The sequence below is a fragment of the Haliotis rufescens genome, unplaced genomic scaffold (genome assembly GCF_023055435.1).
Source record: "Haliotis rufescens isolate VD_foot unplaced genomic scaffold, xgHalRufe1.0.p SCAF_6, whole genome shotgun sequence".
Lineage (NCBI taxonomy): Eukaryota > Metazoa > Mollusca > Gastropoda > Lepetellida > Haliotidae > Haliotis > Haliotis rufescens.
The window spans coordinates 12,339,962-12,356,655 of NW_025964334.1; the positions used below are offsets into that span (position 1 = coordinate 12,339,962).

A 16,694-nucleotide genomic window follows, 5' to 3' on the forward strand; every position below is an offset into this window, starting at 1 on the left:
ACTATCTACTTGTGTCCCTTAGTCGTGCCAGAATTCTATGATCGTGGGTTTGAATCCCGGTTTGCCGGTTTGTTGGCACCATGCCTTTGCTCGTGGGTTCACCAAAGTGATAAAGTCGAAGACTTGCAGTACTTCAGCATTCCTCCCACATCAAGCTATGGCAGTGAGATGTATGTAATACTGTTCAAAACGGCATAACTACCTCACTCACTACTGCTGGCACATTGTTCTTTCTGTTCATAATAGTTGATTCATAACAAAACCCGTGAAGATTCCGGGGTAGAATAGGTCTTCAGCAACCCATGCTTGCCGTAAAAGGTGACTATGCTTGTCGTAAAAGGCGACTAACGGGATCGGGTGGTCAGGCTCGCTGACTTGGTTGATGCATGTCATGATCCCAATTGCGTGGATCGATGCCCATGATATTAATCACTGGATTGTCTGGTCCGGTCCAGACTCAATTATTTACAGACCGCCATCATATAGCTGAAATATTGCTGAGGGCGGCGTTAAAGAACCAACCAACCAATCATAACAAAACAATTATAGTTTTGAACATTTTATTTTGTGTAAAATTTCACATTTCACATACAGTCAGTCATAGGTGACGCTCCTGACACTAACACGGTCACATCCCTTAACACTCAGAAACATTCATAGTATGTACAACAGGATAGGGAAGAGTTGCCTCCCTTGCCATAGATTAGGAAGAAGGAGTTGCCTCCCCTGCCATAGATAAGGAAGAAGAAGTTTTTCCATTGCCAGAGACCAGCTCACAGCAGACTGGGTAGACAACCAGAAGATTAACTTCATGATACATTTAAGTTTTAAAACTTATTGTAAAAATGTTCTTGTGTGTCTTCTTAAAAGAAAAAAACACCAAATGCCTTGCTCTGAGAAGTCCTAGCAAATGTCAATAAGACTAGGATTTTCCGTATTGTGAAAGTATTATTATTGAACTCTAAATTGTCCTGAAGACAGGATTTGTTTTTATTGCTCGTTGATTACCTGTAAATATATTTATGTCACTGCGTTAGGCATATCAACCCTGCTTTCAGACATAATGCTATCAAATTCATGCAAGAGAAATACTGACATTTCATATCATGTCTTTAAAATGGTTTTGAAGAAACCTTGAGCAAGATGGTACTCTTTTCAGAAATCCTCAACCATCCACTTAAACAATATTCAACCTCTAAATGCAAAAGCTGACAATATAATCTGCCAGTACATATTTGAGTTTGTAAAATCTAAATTGAAATATCAAAACAAAATCAGACTGCTACATTTCTGCTTTTCTTGAGACAAATTCTATTGCTTTAGGTTTCATCATAGTTTTGTCAGTGTTTTATGAATCATTTGCAGAATTATTGAGCTTCACAATAAATAAACCAGTCGTTATCTGCACCTGAAAATCAGAGTTTTAAAGACATACCATATTTGTGGTGTGTTTACAAAATTGACAAAAGGGGAAACATTTATATCCATAAACAAAAAGTTAATTTGGTTTCGGAGATTGAGCAGTAGTGAAAACTCTTGTTCCAACATCAATAAAACTCAAACATTTCTTATAAAAGTTACGAGGCAAATTTATACTCCCACCCTGCTCTGTTTTCTGTAATATATCTGTAAAATACAGACACAAAATATGTCATGTAAATTTTCAACCTTAGAACGGGATGCTTACAGATTGATGCTGAAGTTGGTAAGGCTGGATCAGGGAGCATAATATGTTGAATAGAGTCCTGCAAATCGCTGCATATTTAATTAACCCGATTTCATGGGCTGAAACGCTTACTTTTTTTTGACTATTTATGTGTAGATATACTGGGGGAAAAAAGTCTGACAACAGTTCATAGCATAACAGTGAAAGTACAAAATATCGTTTTTTAGTTATTGCACATCAGCACTCTGCATCCCTCCTCCTGACTCAAAGTACAGATAATGAAACATTTCGATGGTCTCTTGGACTTTGAGGTTTCTCTGTAAACTGCATTGAACATGCGGAAGGAAGATCGGTATATTTGTTTTATTAAAAAATGTGATGCATCCTGATATAAAATAAATCCGAACATGAGAAATAGCAAACTGAAGACACTCTTGCACGCTGACAAATTTGTAATATCTGAGGATGAAGCTGAGGATGAAATGCACAACAGTTTGTAGCAGCTTAGGAAGCAGATGTGTTATGCTGACCATGACACCTCAGATATGAGGGCTTCTTCAATCATCCCCAATATGGAGATGGACATCCTGTGAACAGTTTTTCTGAAACCCTTTTCTCATTATAACATCTGCTGAATGACATAAAAAAATTCTTTTTCTTGTGAATTGCGGAAAACTACCTAACCTATTTCTATGGTAATCCAGTATTTACACTTACAAAGACTTCATAATAGCACTAATTATTGCTTACAGGCGTAACCTGTACGTCATTTGGATATTTACATTAACTACTCATACCTTTTCAGGAATATTATTTTATTCTATTTTACAACTTCTGACTGAAATTAATAACTTGTATATATGTACTTATATATATGTATATATGATAAACATGTATTATTTAATAATACCATGCATTCAGTGAAGCCATGCATTAATGCATTTACAGTCCAACCACCTCACCTCACCTAACCTCACCTCACCTTCAACATGGAGAGTATATCAGATCTTTCTGTAGAGTTATCATTATTAGATTAAAAGATACAATTTTACTGTGTGAGGAGGTTGTTGTTTTTCACTTGAGTTTTGAGGCTAAACAACATCATACGAATCTTATAAACCACCCAAACTGTGTTCTTGAGAAAACTGGTACCATGATCCAACAAACAAATAACCAATTGCTGGTGGTGATTGGTTACTGGCGATGCTCAATCATTTCGATTATCTCAATCATCTCAATCATCTCAATCATCTCGATTATCAGACTTGCAGTGATGAGATTCGACCGACTCTAAACACACCGAGATGATGACAATTAAATGATGCTGGTCTTGTTACAATGTTTTGCATGAACGTAAAAGTGACGAAGATGGTGTGTAACAACATCCTGGTTATGATACACGATAGGAAACGGTATAAAATAACAATGATGAACTTTGTACATTTCAATGACAGGTGCCTGTCAAAGTGATGCGAACACATATATTGCAATCGTAGCTACTATACAAAACGTTGCTGTAAATGCAATTGCTCTGAAAAATAATGGAAAAACACCTGAATGGGATACTTGCATGATTTCTGAGCAAACAATAACTGTAGCTTCAATGCTAGCTGACCAGGAATAAATTGCATAAACAAAATATACAGGGAAATGTGAAATATACGACCCAAGGTGACAGGAGGGTGACAACGAAAACGAAAGATGATGGTTTGACTATCTGCAGTCACGATCTAATAAGTAACATTTGTTTACTTTTTAATTACAAACTGATGTTTTTGTTTATTTGGAAAATCTGACATTCAAAAAACATCTGTCATTAAAGTTGGATCACCCTTTCCTACACTCAATAACAGGACCACAAGATTCTTTCATATCACTATATTTATATGAAAGAATCAGAGTTCCTTAAGTTTTTTTGAGTAGTATATAATAAAGCACTACCATAGCACACAGCATGTGATGTTAGGCATCTAGGAATGAAAAAAGGCCTCTTATGAGTGAACAGAACTGACATGGCAATTGACGATGTCTATGTACAATTTTACAATGACTGACGCACATTCACAAGTAGAAATATTTGCAATATACATTCGTAAATACATATACATTCTCACATTTCTTGTACACTGGGAGGGGAGATCTTTTTTACGTCTTAAAGTTAATTAAAAACATAAATAAAACATTGACTACAACAATCATAAGACGAAACGTTCATATATAAAAAAATCAACATAACAAATAAGTTTTAATACTGTAGGTTGAATCCATATCAATGTTTTGCAAAACATTGAAAGTGTGAATTTAGTAAGCTACTAATTTAGTTCTACCAATAACATCAACAATGATATTTTTTTTAAATTCCATAAGAAAACAAATTGAACAAAAGCATGTTTTATTCAATGAAAACATTCACAATTTAGAACTTTAAATATAAATTTTATTTTATCATAAACTGTTACTTATTATTTGCAATGTTATTCCTTAACAGACTAACCTTTGTTCAAAATACTTTCCTTCAAAACAAAACAAAATCAAGGATTTTCGTTCAACACTTGTCATTTAACCATACACGAGTAAAGTCAAAGTCCATCAAAACTGATCCTACCATCCATTCAACAGTTAATTCCTTCCGTCTAAAACCAGTTGTTTCACACAAACCACTATTCTTGTATAATTTGATTTGACAAAAAACACTGTCCGAATTGACACACCATGATTCCACAAAGTCACATGTCCACCATTCACATTCTTTCAGAATTCAACCAATGCCCTCTCGGGAGTAGAAAAGCTCACCTGTTAACACACACATCTAGCATTAGAATAAAGGGATGAACATTTCTATTGCAATCTATCATGAATATATCACAATCAAATATATATATATGTATATATAAAGTACTCAGAATTTGCTTGTTCATAAAATACTCCTTCTTGTCCTGTTTATTCAAATGTGGTTTTATTATCAGGTGAAAAAATGTGAACTTTAAAAAAACAAAAAAACAATTGTCCAGATATTCACAACACGATTTTAAAACAACTCATAACACTTACTTGTCAATTTCATTAAAAAAAAGGTTCTGCAGCTCACCTGATTCTTTTCCCCGAATATTTTGGTAGATCAGATGTAAGCTAGTTTGGTTTAACACCAATTTGAATTGCATTAGATCAGAAATGTCTAACAGAGTAGTAGTAATAATAATAATAATAATAATAATAATAATAATAATTATAATAATGACCATTTATAATGTGCCAAATTTCACCAAGTGAATGCTCGGGGCGCGACATTATTACCCAAGACAATGGATTAGTGACCACTGAATTTTCATCTCAGCTTCCTGGGGAGTATACATCTCCAGCTGACTGTGACGGTAAAGAATTCACAAATGTTTCTGCACACAAGATTTCCTCACAGCATTGCATGTTTATTATTCCATGTTGATGCTTGTATATCCGGCCATGTAGAGGGCCAAACTTCATGTTCATCATGACTGTCATGGCGCCTTTGGAAGCCACAGTGGTAGACCATCAAAGGTTAAACAAACCTGTGTCAAATATCCCATTACACAGAAAGTATCAAATGTGCTTTTAGTTGGTACTTGCTGCAGATGACATATCAACATGATGCATGCATTAATGGCCGAGTAAAGGGAAAAATGGACTTTTCAATATGGCTGCCATGGCAGCCATGTTGAAAAAGAGATCAGGAAATTTAGGAACACCATTGCTGGCATCATTGCAACAAAATTTCAGCTTCATAGAACTTGTAGTTTCAGTGAGTGAGTATGTTTTTTCGCCGCTTTTAACAAAATTCAAGCAATAACACAGTGGGGACACCTGAGTGTGGTTTCAGAGGATATCTTGAAACTGCAATAAATCTTAAAAAACTTGGGTCAAATGTCGTAGCTGGATAAAACAAAAAAAATCAAAATATGCTATAGAGCATATTTTATATCATTACACAGATCACACAGTTACTGTATATAGAATTTCAGAATGATATATGCTGAGTAATAGGCATAAATGACATATTCAATATGGATGCCATGGTGGCCATGTTTAAAATTGTATTTATGTTCTGTGAGGCAACATGAGGTCTCAGCTTCTTCGGCCTTGTGGTTTCAGAGATGTTAAATGAGTGAGTGAGTGAGTGAGTACGGTTTTACGCCGCTTTTATCAGTATTCCAGCAATATCACGGCGGGGGACACCGGAAAATGGGCTTCACACATTGTACCCATGTGGGGAATCGAACCCGGGTCTTCGGCGTGACGAGTCAACGCTTCAAACACCAGGCTACCCCACCGCCCCCGGAAAAGTTGAAGCTCTAAACATTAATAACAGGCAGACCGATGAACGGACCATGCTCCACAACATGAGGTCACTTGACTTTCAGTCAGATGAGCTAAAAATTCAACTTGACCATTAATAAAAACAAATTCTGAATAAATCATAACTGACATTCCACAATGACACAATTGAAGTAATAAATTCATTTAGGTATATGGCACATTCAAAAGGTCATCCTCAAATAAAAAAACAACTGAAATTTGATGTTTTGTTTTTGAAAAAGCGCTTTTGAATTATTTGAAATCAAATGCAACTAAATTGTCCATCATAAAATGTGCTGACAATATCATATTGCCTCATTCATAACTTGATATAACATGAGGTTGTTTGTGTATCGTTGCTAAAAAGTAAAAACAGAAGACGACATTTGAGCCATAAAGGCCGAAGGTTAATAAACAGAAAACGAAAACATTTATAAAAAAACGTCCTCAGTGTAGTAAAAACTCCCAGGGAGTCTTCTGGATGACACAAAACTTCACATTTTGGGCAAATCTTATTTTTCTAAAACTCCCGACAAGTCTGTGATCTAGTTTGAGCTGAATCATTGAATCATTCACACGACGACTGGAATTCAGTAGTGTGAATCTGATCATCAACTGTCTGTGAATGTTCACGACTTCGAAAGTGGCTCGTGAGGGTCATTTGCAAATAAAAATCACTGGCGCGGCATACATGTAAAATCTCGAATCCCGGCACCACATGTGTCTTGGAACAGCAGATTTAGTTTTAGTGCTTTTCACACAGCCTTCATTCCATGCTTTGGACATAATGATGAGTTGTTCAGAAAGCAACATGCCTCAACATCTTGAGGTTACTCAAGGTCAAGTATTCTATTTGTCTGACACTGACCAGTTTTTTCTTCAAACATTTGAATTGGCACAGAAGTCAAGCAAGTCTCTGACCACCCTTTGTTTTCAAACCAAACAGTACTGTCATAGCAACACATATTTCTGTATCTTCTTTGAGAGAATCTGTGGCACGTTCTGAAAAACGGTTTCCCCAATTCTAACTGATTTCCTCATAAGTACTTTAAATACCTTTTTATTTCAAAACTTGCAGACTTTAGCCGCTGAAATACAATATCTTTATTCACTGTAAAAGGGTTGAGAATCAAAATAAATTTTTAGAATTGTTGAAAGCTATGTCACTTTGGGAAAAATCTATACATTATTCTGTTCTTCTCTTGCAACTAATGTCCTTCTGCAAAAGACCTGTCTTTTTCATCTGGATCTAGTAATGTTATACTCCTTGAACATGTAATACATCATAATTTCTGGAAACAACCAGCAGTCATGACTTCCTCCTCCGACACTTGTCATGTTATTCCTCTGAAACTGGCAATATCCTATTCTCCTGAAACAAGTTGTGAGTTATTCCTCTGAAACTGGCAATATCCTATTCTCCTGAAACAAGTCACGGATTATTTTTTTAAAAACTGGCCACATACTATTCTCCTGAATCAAGTCGTGTGTTATTCCTCTGAAACTGGCCTCCCTAGATCACAGTGTGCATCAAGCACAAACAGCACCAAACAGAGTCACAATTATTTCTTGTTCATCAAGCAAGAGTTCCAGGCCATGACACGACTGTGAGCGTCACAGCGCCATCTATCAGCTTGAGGATTTCAACGGCCTTGGCATGTTGTATATTCTGTAAGCTGTGTTCGTTGACACTCATGATCATATCACCACATCTGAAAACACAAATTATGTAAATTCCATAAGCTCAAAAAGACTGGAATACTTCATTCGGACTTGGGCCATAACAAACTAGAGGTATTTGCATTAACCTGCGAAAACAGAAGCAGCGCCATAATCACAATTTTCTCTAAGCTTAAAGTTTTTTACCACCCTACTTCCAGTTCAAAAACTACTACGTAGCCTTGACCTGATCAAGACAACTTCTGAAGATCCAACAATTACTCAAGTCTCATCAGCGTACAAAAGAGCAACCATGTTTCACAGAAACCATAAATAGGATCTTGTTTCTAAAGGATAAATCCACTTATCATCCAAAACCAGCCTCCAAAGGAGATATCGTTTGGGTCAGATCAAGCGATCTCCAAAAGGAGATATCACTGCAAATGAAATTGCATCACAAAGCTTTGCAAACCATTGTGATGTCATCAGTTACCAATCAGACGACATCACAATCAAATAACATTTCCAAACCCACAAGCTTGGGTATGGTGCTGATAAACCAGGAAACCTAACCAAGGTGATTCTAGGATTCAAACTCATAACTGATAAATACAACATAAAGAGTTGCAGCATCAAAGATCACTGGTCCACACATGCCCCAAGAGATATATAGAATTTAATCATATTTCTTTATAAACACAAGTAGGATCTTACTTTAACCTCCCATCCTTGGCTGCAGAGGTCTCAGGGACGATTGACTTGACAAAGATGGGCATCTGTCCGTGGCTGCTGTCACAGCCACCCACGATGGAGAAACCCAGGCTCCCTGACGGACTGCGCAATAACGTAATCGTCTTGAGCAGCTGGCACGCTCTGGAAAATGAGGAGTTCATGTCACATTGGCATCAATTTGTTGTTGTTTAACAGCGCACTCTACAATATTTGAGTTACATGATGGCGGTCTATAAATAATAGAGTCTGGACTAGACAATCCAGTGATTGATATGATGGACAAGAGTCCACACTGTCAACATATTATGACAACCAATCAACCAAGTCAGAGTCTGACCACCCAATTTATTAAGCTGGCTGGTAGGACCTCCATTGGTAACTGGATATGAATTCTAACCTGTAACACCCACAAGCTTGGATGCCGGTCGAAACCCGGAATCTCTGCGGGACACGGCATCATGGAACAGTGAGTGAGTGAGTGAGTTTGATTTTACGCCGTTGTTAGCAATATTCCAGCAATATCACAGCGGGGACACCAGAAATGGGCTTCACACATTGTACCCATGTCGGGAATCGAACCCGGGTCTTCGGTGTGACGAGTGAACGCTTTAACCACTAGGCTACCCGACAGCCCCTCATGGAACAGTCAGCAATATAACGCAGATCCATGGGATATAGTCTTGATTAAAGAGAGCAACATCAATGTTCTGCAGGGGCTGCGGCCTCGCAGTATTCCCACAAAAAAAATTTATTGGCACATAATATTTATGCTTTATAATTAATTCAATGACAAAGCTAAATTATTATTTTGGAACGAGTACCTTGAAGACACATGCTAACAGTAATCACAAACAAGCTGTTGAGACGAAATATATAACATATATGCAGCAATACATAACGTTACATCTGAGGAAGAAGCCATGGGAAACATGCTATGCATTGTTAACGTTACCTGAGGATTGGGATTCTTCATCAATAACCTGCATATCGGATTTTAAGGGGATTTTTCATGATCTCGAAGAGTGTGGCCACATGTGTTTTGAAAATGACCCAATGTTTTCACCTCATACCCAGTTAATGTGCCTGTTACCAGTTTTGTCCTGTTTATTTGTTGTTTAACGCCACACTAAGCAATATTCTATCTATATGATGGCGTCCTAAATGAGTCTGGACCAGACAATCCAGTGATTGACACTGTGATCAACAATCCATGCTGTCTGGGGTAAGATGACATGCCATCAAGTCGGTCACTGAACCTAAGCACCAGGGCCCTGTACCTCAAAGCGCTGAGACAATCGTACTCCCATACTTTAACACTGACTTATGACGATCGTAGCGCTTAAGTCACTTTGTAGAACGGGGCCCTGATCCATTTGCTAGCCTATTATCCCGTTGGGACAGTCTTGTCCAGATACTAGGGTCCTACCTAGGAAGCCGGAGCCAGAACAACCAGTTGGGGACGAAGTTGTGTGTCCCCTCCTCCGCATCCTCCGGCCCCTCGATCACTTTCATCATCAGCAGCTTGGTCTCGGACTGGACCTTGAGCTGTTTGACCGCCTCGCTGTGGGTCAGCCCCAGCAGGTTGATGCCGCCGATAGACAGGAGCAGGTCACCTTTCTGGGGACACAACACACGACACACTCAAATCTCCCTACAAAATCTCAAAGTGATCCTGTAGATTTTAGGGCATAAGGATTCATATGGCCTAAATTTTGTTCTGTTTGTTGTTTAACACCTCACTCAGCAATATTACAGCAAGCATGGGTTGTTGAAGACCTATTCTATCCAGGATCTTCCTGGTAAACTTGGGCCTAAAGCCACAATCACAAAATGGAATAAACACAACATACTGCACCTTATACAGAACTAGCATGAACCAAAGTGTGTTGGTCAACTGAAACAATTAGTTAGATTCCTGTTTTCCTTTAAACTCATACTACCGTATTTCCTCTACGCCGGGCCTCTAATAAACACTGAGTCAATCAATTGATTGAGATATATCTATGGATATCTACGAACACAAAATATTTCCATTTCGTGACAATTCGGGACATCCGTTTTCCTTTAAACTCATACTACCGTATTTCCTCTATTAGAAGCTGGGCCTCAAATTGACACCGGGTCAAAGGCTTGTCCGAAATATATAGAAGCCCTGCGACTAATAGAGGAAATACGGTAATCATGTTTTAGTTTTTTAGCAACTTGCTCATGTTGGTCGGGCTGTTTCTATGATATATTAAATATGTGAAACAGTTTGCATAAATATGCAGGGATGGTCAGAAAAGCATGGTCATCTGTGACCTGTCAAGTTAAGAGTTAACAAGTAACCTTATTACAAAGAGACAATTTATCAGTTTCACACAGAATGGTAATTTGTGGAAATAGGCAACAGATAGTGAAGTCTTTTAAAGTTTTGTAGTATGTAGTCCACAAGTCGACTGATTGACTGATATATTCAGCTCTAAATCCACAGACAGCTTATTTGGTGTTCTGGTGATAATGGTCGAGACTGAAGCTGGTTCTGACCTTGAGCTGCCGACTGCGTCCCAGGCATCCCTTGTGATTGATGTTTGTAACGTAGACTGGCGTGTCGCCACGGAAACTGGACAAACCACCCGCTACACTCACGCCAAGGCTCTCAGAGGGGTCCTGTCAATAACAACATTATCATCATCAACATCATCACGATCACCAGTCATCATCATCATCGTCATCGTCGTCGTCGTCATCATCCAGTGTTAGAATTAAAAGAGACCAGGTGTTTGGATCTTTATGTCTTTGGCTTTAAAAGTATTTGAATCCAGGAACCCCCTATATCTTTGACATTTAACTTAAGGGCAATGAAAGGACTTCCAGATTTCATGCTTAATTTCCAATGCTGTCATCTGTCCAATAATACTGATACCAGTGTTTGCTGTACTATCTGACGTACTGCGGTAAGCTTTAGTTGTTCGTTGTTGCCACTTTCAACAATATGAAGGCGACCTGTAAGTATCTGAGTCTGGACCAGACAAAAACCAGAGTGAAAGGGTCTCTAATACATGGTCCCTACAATAATGCATGCTGGATATCTAATACATGCTGGGTCTTGTAAATGTGTAAATGATTGATACCCATTCAGTTACCATACAATGAATAGTCCCGGAAATTCTGTCAAAAAAAAAGGCAAAATGTCCATGGAGATGCTGGGTCTCCAATAAAGGAGGAGGCAAAACTATGTCCTAGACATAATACCTACATCTCTTTATATCAGAGTAAACATGGTATATCCTAGTATAGCTGCCAACTTTCCCCAAGAACAGTCAGCATTTGGTTAAGATTGTCTGGTTGGGACACCAAAGCCTGACAATATTTTATCAGTTAGTTGTACTTTCACATACCAGTCGATAACCATGACACGGTCATAGCAGACGGTAGAAGTCTAAATAATGACCTTCTTTACCATGTTACCATAAACAGACTTCATACCAGTCAATAAACATGACACTGTCATAGCAGACGGTGTAGGTCTAAATAATGACCCTCTTTACCATGTTACAAATATAGTCTTCATACCAGTCAATAAACATGACATGGTCATAGCAGACGGTGTAGGTCTAAATAATGACCCTCTTTACCATGTTACCATAAATAGTCTTTATACCAGTCGATAAACATGACACGATCATAGCAGACGGTGTAGGTCTAAATAATGACCTTCTTTACCATGTTACCATAAATAGTCTTCATACCAGTCAATAAACATGACACGGTCATAGCAGACGGTGGAAGTCGAAATAATGACCTTCTTTACCATGTTACCATAAACAGACTTCATACCAGTCGATAAACATGACACTGTCATAGCAGACGGTGTAGGTCTAAATAATGCCCCTCCTTACCAGCATCCATGGCAACATAATGTTTGTGATTTTTTCGTTGTTTGACATATTATGGTATGAAGTAATGACGTAGTCGTATTTTCGACTGACCTTGGCAAGGCTGATCATGCGTTCCTTGCACTGGGCCTTCATGGGGTTCTCCATGCTATCACAGTCGAAGGTAGCACCACACTTGGCAGTGTCGCTTGAGGTAGATCGGATCAGATCCGGAGTCTGTGGACGACTCTTCCGAGACACCACAAACTGCACTCTATCTTGACTAGTCTGAAACACAATGACCGTCACATGAACACAACAACCTCCACATGAACACAATGACCGTCACATGAACACAACAACCTCCACATGAACACAATGACCTCCACATGAACACAATGACCTCCACATGAGGTGAGGTGAGGTGAGGTGAAATTGGGTTTAACATTGCGTCCAAGATTATTGCACTTATATAGCGACTTGCATGCACATGTGTGTGTTTGTGTGGCTGCTTGTACTAGTTCGGACTCATGCCGATTTATAGTGCTAGCCCACTGAGATACCATGCCGCAGTTTAATATGAATACCCCACACAGTGTAGTGACTCCGAGCTGACCAGTCCACGTTTTGGCCCCTTAATGCCGAGTGCAAGACAGGGTAACAACAAGTACCATCTTTTAACGTGTTTTGGTATGACGCAGCCGGAGATCGAACCCCGGACCTTCCGCTCTCCGGGCGGACGCTCGACCACTAGACCACGGAGGCGGTCACCTCCACATGAACACAACGACCTCAACATCCATGAACTACTGACATTTTACAGTCTCATTAAAATCCGATATTAAGCTTACCCATGCATAGATTCACAATTCTTTCCTGTTTCAATTCTCAAATAGAAATATTTACTAAATTTTGCAATAACCCAGTCTGAAAACTACTTGACTTGTATTACATGACCACCTATCACAAAAAACTGTCGGATATGATTTTGATTACGTACAAGCCAAAGTCAATCAATCATTCAAATAAAACATAAACTGTTTCCCTGTGAGCACCTCGAGGTAGACAGTCCACATGGAACAAAAGAAGTCATGAAATGACTATAACAATACAATTTAAGTATCAGGACACAAGTTCCGAGAGGTATGTATTGACACGTTAGGGAGGTGTATAATGACTCTGTAGTGGTGAGTTTCCTACTTGTATGAGATGGGCAGCCTGTTCCTGTGTGCCGTATGAGATGTCCTGGCAGTTGATCTCCAGCAGACGGTCATCCGGCTTCAGGCGGCCATCATACGCTGCTGTACTGCCCGGGATCTGCAACAACACGCACACTTTGATTGTTTGTTTGTTTGTTTGTTTGTTGCTTAATGCAGCACTCAGCAAAATTCCAGCTTTTTTAAGGCGGTCTGTAAATAATCGAAACTGGACTGGACAATCCAGTGATTGACATCATGAGCATCAATCCATGCAATTGGAATATGATGACATGCATTTAACGTCAAGAATGGGTAGCGGAAGACCTATTCTGACCCGGATCTTCACGGGTCACAACATGTAGAGTATTTATGTGCTGGTCATTTCTTGAAGACTGCTATACTTATGGATCAACGGGTAGCCCAGTCGTCTAAGGCGCCGTGATTCGCTTGCAGAATTGCGTCCCTTGGCCAGAAACCTATGATTGTGGGTTCGAATCCAGGTTCGCCCCGATTATGTTTCTAGGTTTGTCAGCACCATACCCGTGCTCGTGGGTTTCACCGAAGTGGTAAACGTGTGAGACCTGTATCACTTTGGGCTTTCCTCCCACATTAAGCTGACACGCCATGATATAACTGGAATACTGTTAAAAGCGGCGTTAAACCCTACTCACTCACTTATGGATCACAGACTATCACAATACAGACTGGTCATGTTTTATTGGTTGTTGGTGTGTGTGTCTGTGTGTCCATCACAGTAACTTAATCTTTCCTTCAACTACATCTGAATGAGGGCACCACTTACCAAATTCAGAATGTACACTCCAGGGCCATTCCTGTGAAAATACAAAGATATTTTCATTACTTAACTAGAGAAAGATATGTTTCATATCCTCATGCAAGTCATTGCAAACCATCAGAGTCCTTTATGGCAATTGTTTTTTAGGTCTGACAAAGTTCAATCCATAATACATGGGTCAAAATCTACACCAGGGTAGCCAGGCAATGACACAGAGTATGAGACCATTAAGTAACTCCCAGCTGCACTGATGCTCAAACATTGATCAGTTTTGAACTTTGCTCCATGATAACTTTATTTGTGTACACCTGGTAGGTCATGTATTAAGTTACAATGGTTATGAAGCAAGTGTTTTATGTTCATGTTGAAATCACAGCCATCTCAAACTCTGGGTTACAAAATTACTCCCAACATACCAACTCAGCTCTTTTTCACTTAATTCAGACTCTTTTTCCAGTTAATTCACGTCTCTTTTTCACTTAATTCAGACTCTTTTTCCAGTTAATTCACGTCTCTTTTTCACTTAATTCAGACTCTTTTTCCAGTTAATTCACAGCTCTTTTTCACTTAATTAAGATGTCTTTTCCAGTTAATTCACGTCCCTTTTTCAGTTAATTTACGGCTCTTTTCCAGTTAATTCACATCTCTTTTTCATTTTATTCAGGGCTCTTTTCCAGTTAATTCACGTCTCTTTTTCACATAATTATGATCTCTTTTCCAGTAAATTCCTCATTAACTTACTTACCGTGATGCAACAATTATCAAATGTTTCTCACCGTTTTCCGACCAGACGAATACCAAGCTGCTTCGTCTGAACCTTAACCAAAGTGATCTTCAGTATTTCTGAAAAGATGAAAGGAATGAACGAAATAATACACAAGGAATGTCATTTATACTGAATACACAACCTATATACATTGTAACCTATTTCAGTTCCCTTTTACACAGACAGTCAATACAAGTCTTAAATCTTAAATTCTTTCTTTCCCCCTTCAAACACAAAGTTAACATCGTCTGATCGCCCAATCCAGTTTCTTCCCCATTCAAGACTATGGCCTATGCTATGAGCAGTCATATAGCAATGCCTATCCCCTTTCTCCAAATTAGTCCGAACACTTTCTCTCTTTTCTCCAAGTTAGTCAAAACACTTTCTCCCCTTTCTCCAAGTTAGTCCGAACACTTTCTCCCTTTCTCCAAGTTAGTCCGAACACTTTCTCACGTTTTTAACAACTCATACAATCTTTCTCCAAGTTAGTCCAAACACGTTCTCACGTTTTTAACAACCCATACCATCTTTCTCCAAGTTAGTCCAAACACTTTCTCCCGTTTTTAACAACCCAGACCATCTTTCATCAAGTAAATCCGGACAATTTTCCCGGTTTCCAACAACCTTACCCTCCTTCTCGATGGGCCTGCTCTCCTCCGCCCTCTCCCGGTACACCGTCAGTCGACACAGGGGGAAGCACTCGCTCAACGCTCGCACCGCCTGCAGGTGTGTGGCCTGTGTCAGGTCCTCCCCGTTCACCTGCACATCATACGTAGTTTTCAGTTTGGTTTCAGTCTGATACATCGAAACCAACATGCATGGAAAACCAGAGCAGGTTTTGCTTATGTTTTTATTTGGGCACACTGTTACAGTGACCTACCTCCAGAATCTGGTCGCCTGGCAACAGTCGGCTATCTTTGTCCACCACTGCCCCCTTGATGACTTCCTGTATCACCGTGCATACCTGTGGAATACACGCAGACTGTAACATCACAACTAGGGCTGGCTAAAAAGATTGATAATCGTCGATGGGAATAAAATATTAACAATTATCGATATGAAATCGTTGTCATTGATAATAACTTACACAAACTATTGTGATGAAATAAAGTTTAGATTTACCTAAATCGACTTGTTATTGTCAATGACGACAATTGTCAAGGACAGAAAACAACTGTTTTTGTTATATCTCAAATGTCCACAAAGTAATCTATGCATAAATGTTTCACTGCTTAAAGTGGGAGGAAAGCCCGAAGTGATGCAGGTCTCAGACGTTTATCCCTTCCGTGAAACCAACGAGCACGGGTATGGTGCTGACAAACCTAGAAACATAATCGGGGTGAACCAGGATTCAAACCCACAATCATAGGTTTTTGGTGTGCCCAAGGGATGCAACTCTGCACAGACGACAAAGAGTGAGTGAGTTAGTTTGACTAGCAAGTTGACTGCAAGACTTGTCCAGCAGATCTTACCAGCGGCGTATCACATCCCCCGACGACGCTGATCCCCAGGTCCTGGCTGTGTTTGCCGGGGGAGGCATTGTGCGTGTCCATCTGGATCTCGATGGTGGACACCTCTCCCTCCACCACTGGGTTCTGACCTGCGGTCAACAGTCACAACATCAGTCAAACATCCCATTGCACTTGTGTTGGTTTGTTTGTTTTTGTTTGGTGTTGAACAATATAACAAC

General features: G+C 39.3%; 1 protein-coding gene across 9 annotated transcripts in view; it reads right to left on the minus strand.

Annotated features, from left to right (window-relative positions):
* Window positions 1-546: 546 nt before the first annotated feature.
* Window positions 547-16,694, minus strand: part of LOC124135487 (ligand of Numb protein X 2-like) — a 102,574-nt gene continuing 86,426 nt past the window's right edge. For all 9 annotated transcript variants that reach the window (XM_046500871.2, XM_046500870.2, XM_046500874.2 and 6 more), the window contains exons 5-15: window positions 16,477-16,604; window positions 15,885-15,968; window positions 15,634-15,763; window positions 15,015-15,081; window positions 14,245-14,275; window positions 13,444-13,560; window positions 12,358-12,531; window positions 10,913-11,035; window positions 9,813-10,003; window positions 8,369-8,527; window positions 547-7,707 (exon numbers count right to left, since the gene is read on the minus strand). In XM_046500871.2, the coding sequence (XP_046356827.1) occupies window positions 7,572-7,707; window positions 8,369-8,527; window positions 9,813-10,003; window positions 10,913-11,035; window positions 12,358-12,531; window positions 13,444-13,560; window positions 14,245-14,275; window positions 15,015-15,081; window positions 15,634-15,763; window positions 15,885-15,968; window positions 16,477-16,604 (1,340 nt within the window). In that variant the 3' untranslated portion in view covers window positions 547-7,571. The remainder of the gene's footprint in view (window positions 7,708-8,368; window positions 8,528-9,812; window positions 10,004-10,912; window positions 11,036-12,357; window positions 12,532-13,443; window positions 13,561-14,244; window positions 14,276-15,014; window positions 15,082-15,633; window positions 15,764-15,884; window positions 15,969-16,476; window positions 16,605-16,694) is intronic.